This window comes from Eschscholzia californica, unplaced genomic scaffold (assembly GCF_041429995.1).
Source record: "Eschscholzia californica isolate CP2 unplaced genomic scaffold, dmEscCali1.0.p SCAF_4, whole genome shotgun sequence".
Lineage (NCBI taxonomy): Eukaryota > Viridiplantae > Streptophyta > Magnoliopsida > Ranunculales > Papaveraceae > Eschscholzia > Eschscholzia californica.
In genome coordinates, this window is record NW_028238461.1 from 10,444,254 (window position 1) to 10,459,170 (window position 14,917).

At 37.1% G+C, this 14,917-nt stretch overlaps 2 protein-coding genes across 3 annotated transcripts; one reads left to right on the plus strand and one right to left on the minus strand.

Moving 5' to 3' along the window:
• The first annotated feature begins 859 nt into the window (after positions 1-859).
• LOC147542559 (3-oxoacyl-[acyl-carrier-protein] reductase 4-like) lies at positions 860-6,420 on the plus strand. 2 transcript variants are annotated; one of them, XM_086673032.1, is made up of 11 exons: positions 860-1,474; positions 2,188-2,330; positions 3,471-3,524; positions 4,081-4,161; positions 4,261-4,306; positions 4,391-4,485; positions 4,573-4,605; positions 5,469-5,603; positions 5,707-5,800; positions 5,904-5,986; positions 6,157-6,420. In XM_086673032.1, exons 1-11 carry the CDS (start codon positions 1,288-1,290, stop codon positions 6,187-6,189), a joined length of 984 nt encoding a protein of 327 aa, XP_086529158.1. In that variant the 5' UTR covers positions 860-1,287; the 3' UTR covers positions 6,190-6,420. The 2 variants fall into 2 exon arrangements, with proteins under 2 accessions (XP_086529158.1, XP_086529159.1); XM_086673033.1 differs by having other exon boundaries at positions 1,036-1,465.
• Positions 6,421-6,609: 189 nt separating this feature from the next.
• PDE312 (Nucleic acid-binding, OB-fold-like protein) lies at positions 6,610-14,493 on the minus strand. Its single transcript, XM_086673031.1, has 12 exons — positions 13,506-14,493; positions 13,312-13,371; positions 13,186-13,215; positions 12,599-12,672; positions 11,894-11,975; positions 10,981-11,054; positions 10,796-10,862; positions 9,964-10,056; positions 9,386-9,562; positions 9,227-9,277; positions 8,607-8,758; positions 6,610-7,467 (listed from the first exon to the last, which is right to left on the minus strand). The coding sequence occupies exons 1-12, from the start codon at positions 14,268-14,270 to the stop codon at positions 6,954-6,956; spliced, it is 2,139 nt and encodes a 712-aa protein (XP_086529157.1). The 5' UTR covers positions 14,271-14,493; the 3' UTR covers positions 6,610-6,953.
• Between the last annotated feature and the right edge of the window lie 424 nt (positions 14,494-14,917).

The following is a 14,917-nucleotide window of genomic DNA, read 5'->3' on the forward strand; positions in this document are numbered from 1 at the left end:
TTTCTTCCTCTCCACTTAGTCTTTCCTTGTTTTTCTGCACTGATAGGGCATCCATACGTAAAAATTGGGGATGGATCTTCTATTAAGATAAGTAGAGATTGTACTTGATAACTTTTGGTTGTTCTTGGTGGAAAGAAGATTAAGGAGCTATGGTGCTTTTATAATGAGTTGGACTTAGCTACTTATGGTGCTTTCATAATGAGTTGGGCTTGGCGACACCTATGGTGCTTATGACTTGGGGCCGTCTAAGTTTTAGGTTTTGGGAAAATTGAAATTGAGATATTAAATGCACACATTATTTTGTTGTTATAGACACGCACATATCCATTTTTGTGTAATATATAAAAATCAGTAAATATGAGTACATATGAAATAAATTCTATACGAAATTTTCAATTGGGATTTGGTGAGGTAGGTAGCCTGAAAATATGAAATTGGGCGATGTTGATGTCAAGTAAATACTAGGTGAGCAACCATTCGTGTGGTACGTGTACAAATTAACGTGGTATTACTCTATCGTGTACAATAACGTGGCATGTTTTGAGCCTACTATATAGTTTCTTGTCACGTGATGTACGCTATCTATGGTTTTCGGTTTGAGAGAACCTCAATATAATGTTAGGATTATAAGAATCGTTTTTGTTCCTACGAAGTTGTTCTCTCCTTGATTTATCTTAGTAAGTGTTAGATCAATATTTAGACCACATCAAATATAAGATTCAAACAAAGGTATACATGTTTTGAAAAGACAACACGATTATACTAGTAATGGACAATCACACATTTTTTTGGCTTTGATACATCATAGGAACAAATATGCTCGTAACTTTAATAAATCGTCCATACGAACTATTCTAAAGGTCAGTATTTCTACAATTAGTACCACCATTCCATAAATGAAAAGTTTTCAAATCCACTTGAAAATGGAATTTCTACCATTGACACGGTAATTTTTATGAATTAGAAAATCAATTAAATCTATGATCTCAGTGATTTCTGACTCGATACATCCATGTCTGAATGGTTAAAGCGCCCGACTCATAATTAGCAAATTCGTAGGTACCCCCAAAGTCCAAACAAACAGTAGTGATAAATACGGCATAGTTGTAAATTATATATAACCGTCGTCGGAGCTTCCAAGGCAATTTGGTTACCTGCCAAAATCTCCAAGTTTATATAACAAACACCCCCTTCTGTTTCATTTCCATTTCACCTAGTAATTTCTTGCTGGCTATCTTCCTTTCTTCTTCTTCTTCTTCCTCGATACTAAAATTCGCCCGATCATTCATGGCCGCTTCCGCCGGATCTGCTACTATTGCTCTCAATTCCACTCGCATTCCGGCTAAATCTTCCCTCTCTCAATGCCGGAACGTCATCAACTTCCAAAACTTGTCACCCATTTACGGAGGAGTGAAACAGCTAGGTCCTCTCTCCGGCTTACAGTTCAGATCGAAGAATTTTTCAGGTTCATCTGGTAATCTGTTTACTTGTTTGCTCGTTGGAGATTAATTTTTCGAAGCTTGTGTTGTATTATTGTTTTGTGGAAATGATTTGATTGAGGATCAAATTAACATTTGAGCTAAGTATATTTGCAGTTTACTAGATTTAGGTAAATTTTTTTTTGCCCGAGTCAGATCTGAAATCTGACTCGATGTCTGGATTGAGTAGAATCAGATTCCTGAGTATTTGTTCTTATCTACCTCGTGTTGTCTGACTGGTCTAAATGAGCGTTTGAGCTAAGTATATTCTTACTCTACTAAATTTAGGTAATGTTTTTTTTTGCTCGAGTCAGATCTAAAATCTGATCAAGACCGAGACTTGACTCAGATTTCGGAGTATTTGTATTGTTGTCTGTCTATTAATGTTTGACTCGTCTTGACCACTACAAGTATTATGCAAGTGACTTACCTCTCCCCATGGTCGCGGCTTGTTCTGACATGATTCTATTGGAAATAATAAGACGAGGGGGCTGATTTTGAGTCCATTACAGGCTATTGTCATAGTGTCAGTCGAGTCAAATTCAAACTAGTCAGATGAGTCAGATTCAAACTAGTCAGACGAGCAAGATTCGAACTAGTCACACGAGTCACGTGTCGGACTCGGACATTAGAAACGAAAACACGAAAACCACCTTGAAGAGATGACGGATTTGGCAATTAATATTGTTGATATGTTGTTTTCATGAAGGAATAAGAGCTCAGGTTGCAGTGGTGGAAGAAGCAAATGTGGAAGTGAGTCAGAAGGTTGAATCTCCAGTGGTTATAGTAACTGGAGCATCTAGAGGTATCGGTAGGGCTATTGCACTGTCCCTTGGAAAAGCTGGTTGCAAGGTCCAGTTCTTTAACCCTCTATACTTATTCGTTTTGTTCAGGTGCACAAATCTAGAATGCTTGAAAATTGACTAATTTTTGGTGCTAATGATATTCTGAGATGTGGCATGGGGTAGAGAGTTAGCCCACTAATGATATATCGGGATGGAGCATGGGATAGAATCATAGAAAGGTAGCCCAGAAATTTGACACTCGATCAGAAAAGGCCGAAATGTTAAGGAAAATGGCCTACACGAAGCCTGAGACAGGCTACGTCCGTCTGGCCCGCTGAAATTACATGGGCTACCCATGGGCAAAATAAGGCTTATCTGATCATGTAGCCCTAAGATATGCCCCACGTAATAGGCCCAGTTGATTAGAGTCATTAGGTAAGGTCTAAGAAACATAATCCATTAGGCATTAGATACAAGGTTTAGTTATACCTCATAACATAGGTTGGTTACTTGTGATAATCTTTTAAGTTACCCTTAACCCCAATAAAACTCTTCTGCCAAAGAGAATTAGAAGCAAATGGGAGTAATTTTACGTTGGCTACTTGTAAATAATTTTATAAGTTAAATATAAATAAGAAATAGATCATGTTTTCTCTCATTTGGAATATTTTATTTTAAATTGCGTGTTACCTAATTAGCTCGTTCTATGATAAGTCCATTTTTTAAAGTGTGGCGGGCTTTGCACAATATATTCTCTATTTTGCTTGGTCCGAACCTGCCCGAGAACTCTAGCTTTCCTGGAACATTTTGGAGCGCGCAACACTAGACCTGAGGTCTTACGTGCCCATTGGAACCCGACCCGTTTCCCACCCCTAAACTGCGAGATCACACAAAATTCCTGTAATATTTCAACAGAGTTACCTGTAATGCGTAATTAAATATGATGCTTTCATAGATGTGGGTAGGCCTTGTTTCTGCCTTGAGAGTACTCGGGAACTAAGATAGTAGCTATGAAGGAAGGACTTTATCGTTCTAAACTAGTATATATATCTACAATACTCTGCCCTAGCCTGACCCCTTGTTAGAGCTTTCCAATTTACATGTATACTTTCTGCACCGGTTTATTATGTGTTCGATCATGGTGTTTGTTTTGCCCTTTTTGCAGCTACACCGTATTCCTGATTATTTTTATGCCAAAATTTTGCAGGTCCTCGTGAACTACGCGAGGTCTTCAAAGGAGGCAGAAGAAGTTTCAAAAGAGGTTCGTCTGGACACTTGAAATCTTTACACTAGTTCCTGACTGACATATGTAGTTATGTAACATTGCATGCTTATGTATCAATTTTACTTTAACATGAGAAACCCATCGTATATCAATGATTATTTCTTCCAATAGATTGAACTACACGTTTCAAAGTCATCTTAGAGCTTTTGTGACTCTTTACATCCCCATTTGAAAATTACAAATCGTAACCATGCTCGAAAGTTGTTAGACTTGTACTCATAAATTCCACTTTACTTGATTGAGGGTTCATTCCCATACTTGACTAAATTACTGAGAAAGGACTTGTTTCCTTATATTTCAATCTTTTCAAGAGAAGACACATGAATAGACGTATATTGTAGTTAACTAATGAAGGTATGTCAATGTGGACACCCTCCATAGTTTTGCCAATTTGAAGTTCTTTGTCAATACGGACTCCATCTTGAGTTGTCTGCAAATATACCGCACTGCCTTATAGCACCGTATTAAGTCAAATAACTGCAAATATGGTTATAGTTCAATACACTAAAATGACGGATCATATATTATGTAGATTGAAGCCTCTGGGGGTCAAGCTCTTACTTTTGGTGGAGATGTTTCAAAAGAAGAAGATGTGAACTCTATGATTAAAACTGTAAGTAGTACCTACTTGGGCTAGACGATTTAGTGAATAAGAAAGTCTTTTATTTGACGTAGTTCGTAATCTGGTTCTGTTGCATTATCCCATTTACAGGCAGTTGATGCATGGGGAACGGTTGATGTCCTGGTCAACAATGCAGGTTATTAAGAATTTGCTTTCTTCTTGAAACACCTAGATGTTTATATTCATTTTCCTTTTTAACTTTTCGAACCTATGGTTTCAGGTATTACCCGAGATGGTTTGCTGATGAGAATGAAGAAGTCCCAGTGGCAAGATGTTATCGACTTGAATCTTACTGGAGTATTTCTCTGTACACAGGTAAGTATATTTGGAACAGGTGTATTTCTAATTTATGTGCAGCTGACTCGGTTCCTTGTTCCTAACTCTGTTCTCTTTTCTTTGCAGGCAGCTGCGAAAATAATGATGAAAAAGAAAAAGGTAATTGAGAATATCATAGTATCAAGTCTTGATATCCTTTTACTAGATGAGTGTTTTCTTTTGAACGATTTGAATAATAGAAATGTGCAGAAGTTTTCTGTCACCCCCGTCTAGGTTGAACCCGCAGATTAGGGCACTGCAAACCCAAAAGTACAAAAATCTTAGTGTTGATATTAAAGCATCCCATGACACTAGAAAATCTAAGGAAATGAATTTTGCCCACCTGTCTTCTCCGGTCTATGATATACGAGTCCAAATCGTCTAACTCGTATTAGATGTCAATGTGTCATTGGGCTTCAGCCTGACACAGCAACATTTAACCATCCGACTGGCTTCTCCCCTTCTCCTCTCCCCTGAGAATCCTTGCGCTTTCAGTGTCGTCATCAACTCAGCTACTGCTTTAACTTCCATTCGTTTATGTTTCTCCTCAGATGCAAATTCAAATTAGTACTGCTCTCCGTCCTACTCGAGTGTATCCAAACAAATCTAGTCGTCCTCCCGTCAATATTATACAGAGAGGGAAATTTACTTTTCAGTATTCCTGTGTCACACTAGACGTTGGAGAAGCTTCTGACTTCTCATCCCCCATATACCAGATGCATGTGATGATTATATCCATTATGCAGTTTTATTTACTTATTTTTCCCTTTTATTCGGAACTTTTATTCCTTAAGTAAAACAACCAAATGCTCGGGTAAGAACTGTTTTAACTTCAGTTTCTGTCGCCCATGAAGAAATCACTCAAATGCTCTAAATGTAATTAGGTCATCCAACAGGTGTTTAAGTATGGAAAGCATTCTATCATGTTATGCTTGCCGTTTGTTGTCCGGTCTATCTTCTAATTTTCACTATCAATGATGCAGGGAAGAATTATCAATGTAGCTTCAGTTGTTGGCCTGATAGGAAATGCTGGACAGGCAAACTACAGTGCTGCCAAAGCAGGGGTAATTGGCTTAACCAAGAGTGTAGCAAAGGAATATGCTGGCAGGAATGTCAATGTGAGTCTTCTACACACACACAAACACACACGTACACACTTTAGAACCTCGAAATGTATAATCGTAAACACAAATAAATTTTCACTGTCAAAATCTTGTACAGGTGAATGCTATTGCTCCAGGGTTCATCGCATCTGACATGACTGCTGAGCTTTCAAAAGAGATTGAGAAGAAAATATTGGAATCCATTCCTTTAGGTAATAAGAGGACACCAAAGAAACAAGTTTTTTTTGTTAAAGTAAGTTCCACCATTGTTGAAAAGCAAAAGTAGAATCTTAAATCTCGTATCTCTTCTCGCAGGAAGATACGGCCAACCAGATGAAGTTGCTGGACTGGTGGAATTCTTAGCACTTAACCCGGCCGCTAGTTACATAACCGGACAGGTATAGGAATCTTGCCATTTTTTAATGAGTCTGGCACTCAAATGTGGCTCTTAAATGGACCTGGAGTCTCATTTCCAGGCAACCGGCCCCACTATGAACCACAAAGTATTTGTTATAAGATTTTTGGAACGCGTCTTCATTATCTTGACTCAAGGCTTTCCATCTTGCAGGTGTTTACTATCGATGGGGGGATGGTGATGTAGGATGCTGCTAGCTTAGAGGTTCTTAGCCCTAGACCACCAAATAAATAGAGTTCAATGTTGTCATGCCAAACTGTTATTAAGTTTAGCGGTACTTTTTTTTAAGACTTGGGCTTCTAAAGTTAATCCTTCAAAATGTTCTCTTTCTTAATCGGCCAGAAATTATTCACAAAAAATCTGATATAACTAACTCCACCTCAAATTATAATTTTTTGAGCTTGAACTATCGCAGATGTGAAAACACGAAGGCTAGCATAGTGGAACTAGAATGAGCGCAATTAGGTCATAATACTCCCATTTTCGATATATCTACTTCCGTGCGCTTTAAGCTGAAAATATTTGAGTTAACAATAAAATTGTAGCTCTAAGAACCTTGCTCAGTTGCCTAACATAGCAGCCTCTTCCAGCTCTCAACCTTGTCTATGTCTAAAAAATATAATTACTAAAATCACTGATCAAGTCAAATGTAAAATACAAAATTCCGACATGCTTTTACATATATGGAAGTTTACTCAATAAACATTCGGAAATTTGACTAAAAGAGCGAAAACTGAAAGAACACAAGAACTATTGTAAGACGAACAAAATTTTTTTCTGATTTCCTTTGTCAGGAAGAGTTGTGTCCTGTTTCGACTAGATGCGTACAGTTATCTGCAGTACTAAGGCAGGCTCCTAATGGTATCTGCTACCCTCATTAATCAACTACTACTCTATAGCACCAGAAGAGTTGTGTTGTTCTCACTACTGTACACTCCCTTTTGGGTTTATCATTTTTCGAAAATACCTTCATCCGACAATCTAGAGGATTCAGTTCCATTAACCAGAGGTTGGTCTGATGAATTAACATTTGGGTCTCCTAGAATGCTGTAGTCAAAATCATCATCATCATCGTCGTCGTCGTCGTCATCGTCATCATCCTCATTATCTTCATTCTGATATTCGTCTTCTTCTTCTTCTTCTTCTTCTTCTTCTTCTTCTTCTTCTTCTTCTTCTTCTTCTTCGGTCTTTTTCTCTACTATCCTCTTCGAACGAGCTTCCCTTTCCATTCGTTGTTTGATGGCATCTTCGTAAGACATCTCATACCAGACATTGCCTTTGCCCACGATAGATTTGTTATGGGCATCAGTCAACCGCTCTTGCTTGCTCTTCTCCGAGTTCTTAGGCTCTCCCCAGTAATCATAACGGTATAAAGGATTTGAAGGATCGTATTGATCCTTTCCGAAGTAACTGTCCTCGACGTATTTCCCTGGCTCCTGTAGTGGAAGACCAAGAGTCTGACGGCTGCCACAAATAAAATACAGCTTTAGCATTAGGTTATGACAAAAAATGGGATCCGTTTCAAAGTCGAGGAAATGTTGTCAATATTCGTACTGCCACAAAATACAGTTTTATTTGGACCGACTTTAAACTAGTCTACACAAACTTAGCAAAATATAATGCCAATATTTGTACTGAAATACAAATATTTAAAACGTATTATGTAGGCTAACTTGAAATTGGTCAGAGCATATACACACAAAAGCATAAATTGGGTGTGAATGTTTGGAGAAACCCCCTGGATATTGCACAGACCCTAAGAACACGTAAAAGGCATAACTTCAACCACTATGAGCAAATAAAATGGTAAGACGAGATAAATTTGCATATGAAATGGCCATCCATCAGTTTGTAGTAACACATAACCACGAAAATATGCAAATCATTTGATCCTCCTAGTACTCCAAGTAGTTGGACTATGTCCCAGCTCGAACAGGCGCCCTGAGCAGCTGGGCTCAAGGGAGTCACTCGTGGAAAAACTCAATTGTCATGTACAGATTTTATAGATTTGAACTTTATACTATATACTATTATTCTTCTTCCTACTTATCTCACATTTTTTTTGGAAACTTTGACCTATTCTTATTATCAGAAAAGATATGTACAATGAGGGAGATAACAGTAATTGTTATGTAACTAAAGCCTCCCAATTACAAAACACAATATGTGTATATTTTAGTCCTATCCCGAGCCTGAGTCCTAATCCAATAGTACATGATTCCTTTGATGGAGTTTACGAGGTCATTGTGAGATACTGCACTTTCTATGAAAACCTTAAGCTCTTCTTCAAGGGGGTGTGTGGAGCTTGGTTCGAGTTCGTGAAACTTACTTCAGGCTAGGAGTCTGACTACATAGTTAGGATCCAAATCGTATGTGCTGCCTAACCATCTTTCTTAGTCTTACTACATAGAACTTGATCAACATATACTGGACTTCTGTAGGGGTTTGTGGTTCAGTATTAAATTCAATGGTATAATAGGTGACCTGAGGAATATATTACGATGTTGATGAAATGAATGCTGATATAGTCTAAACTAATAAATCATTCAATTATATAGTGAAGGAAAAATGCTGTCATAAGAAGAAAAAAATGATTAAGATACCAGCTAATATCTCTGAGCAGAGTTTCCCTTTCCTCGTATGATCTGCGCCAATGGATTAAGTCATATTCGTCCATCTCTATATTACGTCTCAATTTGGTGACTTTAAATTCTTCACCCCTTTCTTTTGCTTCGCTCCTCAGTTTGTTGTTGAGCTGCATTACATGGACACACAGTTCATTTAGAAAATCGAACTGCATAGCGCAGTCCGTTACAGTTACAATACTGATGTGACCTAACCTAATTAAGATGTTAAGAACTGCTCATAATGGTAGTAAGTGGAAGAGAATAAAAAATAACACGAAGATGCCAGAAGACATCCAACAAACTACTTCCCTTCCTGATTTTGCAAGCATTTCCCAAAAGTGAAGACTCGGGTTTCATGAAATTGGTCATAGGATATAAGTTAAACTGGTCAGATTTTTTTACTTCACTAATCTATTTCCATGGTCTAACATACGTATGGCAACCCAAAATCAAACATGAGCTTTTCAATATCACGCATTCACGTGATTGATATCAATTTCTTTCTGATTGATATCAATGAAAACCAATTTGTCCCAAATATGGAAGATTAACAATTTTTAGAATTAGCAACTCTATAGAGTTAAAGAGTGGCTAACCTCACGTTCAGCACGAGCAGCATCCAAATCAAGTTCCTTAATGCTGGTTTTCTGCTCGAAAGAAATCACAAACATGCAATCATTAGCAATATGGTAAATTACTGATTGACAACTGACAGAAACCTCTGGTAAAGTTACTAAAACAAAAGTGGCATTCACCAGTATCATCTTTGGTAATAAGGTCTTCTTATAATAAGCTTTTGTATATTCAATAGCATCTTCCGGATCTACTTCCTCATGTTCAGTTAAATCTTCAAACTTTTTGTCTTTGTACTTATCAGGGTTAGATTCCTCCTCATCGAGAATCATTTGCTCAGCAACATGTAGTTGCCACAACTGCATTAAAGAATCACGATAATCAGCTTATAGCAACAAATTGACATCTAAACCCAATGCATGCATCACAGTCACATGAAAATCTTTTGTATAACTATATGAATAGCTCTTCTAGCAGAGGATATAACAGAAGAGGAGACATAAGTTTATCTGCTTTGTCATTTCCACAATAAACACCTTAGGGCAAACGAGGAAAAAATCATGGATTAGTTGGGATCAGTCAATGTGCCTTTTGAGAGTCAGTGTGTGCTGCCTACTACATAAATAACTTTAGCAACAAGAACCTTCCTCGGCTAATAGGCAGGCTACGTTTGGGAAAAGAGAGAACTCTCTGGTCTCAAGCACATGCACATCCACCAACAACTTTTTCGGCATCAGAATACCCTCGGCATGTAAATTACCTTATCAACATAAGGATGATTTGACAACAAAGGCTGCTCTTCTTCTTTTATTTCTGGATCCTTTTTAGGAATAGGGGGCCTTCCACAATCACGCTGCAAAAATAAAATACAGCACAGTCAAAAGCTACCAACTTGGCAAATATACATAAAGATGATACCAGCTTGGCCCATAAAACTTGAAATTTATGTCAGTACTGATTTGACTACAGAAGGAATCTGAGTATGTTTTGTCCATGAAAGGATATATTTATGCACTTAAAACCATAAAAGTCAAATGAGCTCAGAATGTTCAAACCTAAGAGGGCTAAAATGAACAGATTCTAATAATCTGCATCATGCACAACATTCCTATGGATTAGCTTTTCGTGGACCTGAAATAGTCTTACACTGACCTAAACCCCGACCTGAGCTAATCATACATAGACTGGAGATTGAAGAACTGGAGTTGACAAACATATGCTTCGAAGCAATAGCATGATTGGTATCTTTCCCGCATACCTATTTCCGACATTCGGTACAATGCAAGGGGGACAAGTTGCAAGACTGCCATTCAACATGTCCAAACAATTAGATTGAGTCGATTGACACCCTGCACTAAACATGCCACAGACATTGGATCCTCCTTGCTCATCTGTGCGGTTTAGTGTTTCATATACAACATGATCTAAGTGCACGCTTAAGATAGCCCAAACAATGCTAATGTTATTTATGTTAGTAGACTTACAACCATGAACCTGAGTCCATGTATTGAAAGCAATAGATGGATCAATAGTACTTAGAAGGATCTATTACAAATATAAATTTAACTGTTTCCTGAAAGAAAGGAACATACACGTAATTCATCTGGATTAGTATCTTCATCGCGATGAAATATTGGTGGAAACTCAAACCTGTTGAAGCTGCAAATGTGGAAGTGTATGTAGAACTAAGAAGAGGGGAGAGATTTAATAATAACCAAGTAATAAATAGCAAAAAATTAACAAAATTGAGAAGTTAAAGAAGAACTGGGATGCATACATAAGGTGATCAATATTAGGACTGACGAAACGCATTTCGATAGGAAATCTGAACCGGTAAGGATCTCGTTTAGCCTGCAAAATAAAGGAGAAGATCACTATGAAAGCAAGTGTATCTTATATTTTATATAGTAACTCGGGGTTGTCAATCTAGGAACTACATAATAGAAGAATAATTTAGCATTGTTAGTGAAAGGAAATTTTGATGCAGTGAATCCTTCAAAACTACACTTCCTTCTATATCATTCGTACCAACCAGTCATCTAAGACATTCGATAAAGAGAAGAAAGTGAGTCTTCATAGCGTGACGCACATTAACACGGTTATCCATGTATTTATTCTGACTATTTAAGTGTTAAGACTGAGACTTGAAACCGAGAAATACTTTACACTTCCAAGCTCCACATCCTATCAATTATAATGTGTTAGAAAATGCAAGAATAGATAAGCTAAGGCTGATCGACAATGAAAATTGGAGCTTTAGACAATAGACATTGTTATGATCCTCCTTCCACTCTGCTGTGACTCTGAATTGGTTTCACTAATTAAAACACCATCACATATTTCTGTCGCCCTTCCAGTAGAATTCTTATGATCTTCTATTTCTAGTTTTTCTAAAATCTTCCAGAATAGTTTTCCATGTTTGCCTGCTATAAGTGATGCCATGGTGGGGATAATACAGAAAGGGACAGTACATAATGTTTGAACTTATAAATGCTGGATTTGTGTTTATTTCTTGACTGCCAAAAAAAAGAAAAAATGAAGATACTAAGAAACCTAGTAAAAGCATTGTGCACTTGCTAAATGCAAGTATACAGCAACTATAGCTTCGATTCTATTGTTCTCACAAACTCAAAACAATCCGAATGATGATACATAAGGAAATTATCAAAGCGATAAAATGCTGTACTCACCAGAATTTCAACAATAACATCCATACCAACTTTTATATGCTGGCGGATCCAGTACCAGTCATTGCCTTTTATTGGTACCCACCTGGAGAGCATATTGTTAAATGAAAAATGGGCAAGAATCTGTAGCAATTGAAGGTATAATTTTTTTTGAACGATGAATTACTATACTGAACAAATAGACAGACAGTTACACGCTAGTTTGGAGACAATAAACCAAACTGACAGGACTCGAGATAAAAAAGAACTCGTGTAAAGGTGTACAATTAGCATGATGTAACGTGGTTGAATCAAAATAGACAAAGGCCCATATCACCAGATGAAAATAAGTTAAAAATTAACCACACACAAGCTGAATTAGCATAAAGGAGTCTTAGCATGTTGTAGCCTAAAAGTGCATGTACAAAAATAACAATCCATTAAAGCAAGCGGATGACGCAACTCCATTTAAGTTGGGAATGACTATTCCAACTCAAAATAGCAGAGCTGCCAAAATCTAAACCAGTTCCACACTTTGAAGCTCGTCTTTGATAGGCCGAAATTGCGAGTGACAGCTTTGAGAATACAATCAAGTAAAAGTAATTCTTATTGGGAACAACTGTTCTCATGAGTCAATGATTCATTAGCTCACTCCCTTTGTATTCTTTTAAATATGTTAACATATATGAGTAATTGGCTCATAAGGCTGCACAAGTTCCGAAATTTTACCCATCGTATACACCTCCAATGTCAACAAATGCACCTTGGTAAAGATGTAAAGTGGTCACTTTCCCCGTACAAATCTACACAAAGGTTACAATAATGATAGCATTTAGACATTAAAATATTTAAAAGGAGATCTTTGCTAGTGAAGCAGAATAGGACGAGTAACTTGCTCACATTTACTAATTTCTAACTCTTCCTATATCTTTTATTGATAATAGTAAATGATTCACTAATACTAGATTGTGCACTACTACAAATGTTCAAATACAGCATTCGAACCATGATAGTCTAGAACTTTATTGGTCTCGGCGACTAGACCATATTTATTGCCCATTACTCTGGGAGATTTGAGAATCCACTATGGTCTCCCCACCACATTCATAGAACATATTGCAGACTGTGCAAACCATAAAATTTCCTATATAACCCTTAGTAACATGACCAGGAATACCCTATTTATTTTGGTTCCAGTTTCTAATCTATAAGGTGTTTTGCCTTGACAGCACAATCTGGATAGGAATTCAGTAACTTCCTACCCACCTACCTGCTAACCCTCAATATGAAAGCAAGAAATGTCGGAAACAACTTACCTGTCCAGGATAGAAAAATGGAAGCTCGAGCTACAAGAAAGAGCCAGAATCAGTCAAAAACCTCTTCAATACAGATCAACCTGATATAAAATCGAAGGAGAAGACTAAAAAACAATGTAGTTGTACCATGTCGTCTTTGTAATCCTTGCCTCGTTTTCTTCTACCTGGATAATAATCTTGGTCATACTGTATAAGAAAATCATAAAATTTGCATGTCAATCATCCAAACCAAGATAACCAAATAAACTCTGACCAAATATATTACTAAAGAGATTAAACCGATATATATATATATATTTTCTAACTCAAATTTTATATACCTTATAAGATTCCTCTTCCAATTTATCCTTGTTCTCAGCAACCCACTCCTTATACTGCTTCAAAAACACATTATATCTTTCCATCATCATATTATCAGTATCTTTACTGGCTTCGAAATTTTCCAAATCAACTCTTTCAGACTGTAATTTATGAGCTTCTCTTATAAAAGCTAACTCATTTTCATCAACTTCCCAACCAGGAGGAGGCCAATCTCTTGGTGGCAAAAGCCTAAGAACTAAAGGACCATCCCAAGTAGTTTTCAAAGGTTCTAAAATCTCCCCTCTTATCTCAAATTGTTTAGCTAAATACTCATCTTCAGTTAATCCACTTTCTTCAATCTTCTTTTTCCTATAATTAGGGCTTAACATTTTAAACGCCTCAATTGCTTCAGGTGTTTGAAGTGGAACTTCTTCACCTTCATTTAAACTCTTCCTAGCAAAATCAGCTTCAGGAGATAAAATTTCTTCCCATGGAGCCCAACCTCGTTCAATCCAATTCCTTTTACGAGCTTCATCTTCAGATTCTTTATCTTTAGGACCGAATTTCTCTAAGAATGTTTCGTCAACGGGAAACTCGTCGGAAGTAAAAGCTTTGACGGTGAAATAGCCGGGAAATGGTTTGAATCTGGTGGATAAGAATCTAATTCCAGATGAAATTTGTGAAGTATAAGAGTGGTTTTGAGATTTGGAAGGTTTGATTAGGGTTTTAGGGGGTTTATGAGAAGGGAAGAGAAGAAGGTGATTAGGGTTTAGGAGGGTTTGCATTCTCTCTTTCTCTCTCTAGAATTTGGAGGGAAATGTTCTTCTGGAAGTGTGTTTTTTTACTTAAGCGGATAGCGTTCTTTGATTTTTAACTATTCCATGCTTCTACAGATCACTCAGTTCGATACGCTTTATTTGATCTAAACCGCTCATTCTTCGATATATCTCCTTAATCATGATTACATTAGATTGGATTGGTGAGGAATGTTTAGAATTTTTTTTGGTTGAAAGGGCATGTTTAGAATTTACACCAATTTTTGGTAAGAGTTTACTCGAGTCGAGTCTATGCGGGTCGTAAGAAGTTCAAGCTCGCCTAATGTCTTTGACTGTTTGTTTGAGCTCGAGGTCGAGCTCGTTCGAGTAATTGTCCACTTCCTCGAACTCTACTGATTTAAAGTTTATCAAAATACTTCAAATTAAAACAACTCTTAAATTATCACTTCAATGATCTCTTGTCACTTACAGTATAAGGTTCATATTCCAATAACTTTTTAATGGTTGACATTTCATGTACCAGTTTAAATACAAATACATAATTATGTACTGCACTATTATAGATAGTGTCTTAAACGAGTTGTTCACGAGTAGTTCACATACATTGAAGAATGATCAATCTCGACGTGTTTATATAAACGAGCATGATTTTGGAC

Excerpts from the sequence above, each read along its gene's own strand:
- LOC147542559 (XM_086673032.1), top strand. The coding sequence starts at position 1,288 with ATGGCCGCTTCCGCCGGATCTGCTACTATTGCTCTCAATTCCACTCGC. Across the intron at positions 4,307-4,390 it reads TGTCCTGGTCAACAATGCAG|GTATTACCCGAGATGGTTTG; the intron begins GTTATTAAGAAT and ends CTATGGTTTCAG. Across the intron at positions 5,604-5,706 it reads ATGCTGGCAGGAATGTCAAT|GTGAATGCTATTGCTCCAGG; the intron begins GTGAGTCTTCTA and ends AATCTTGTACAG.
- PDE312 (XM_086673031.1), bottom strand. The coding sequence starts at position 14,270 with ATGCAAACCCTCCTAAACCCTAATCACCTTCTTCTCTTCCCTTCTCAT. Across the intron at positions 10,863-10,980 it reads CCTAATATTGATCACCTTAT|CTTCAACAGGTTTGAGTTTC; the intron begins GTATGCATCCCA and ends CCACATTTGCAG. Across the intron at positions 8,759-9,226 it reads CTGCTCGTGCTGAACGTGAG|CTCAACAACAAACTGAGGAG; the intron begins GTTAGCCACTCT and ends CATGTAATGCAG.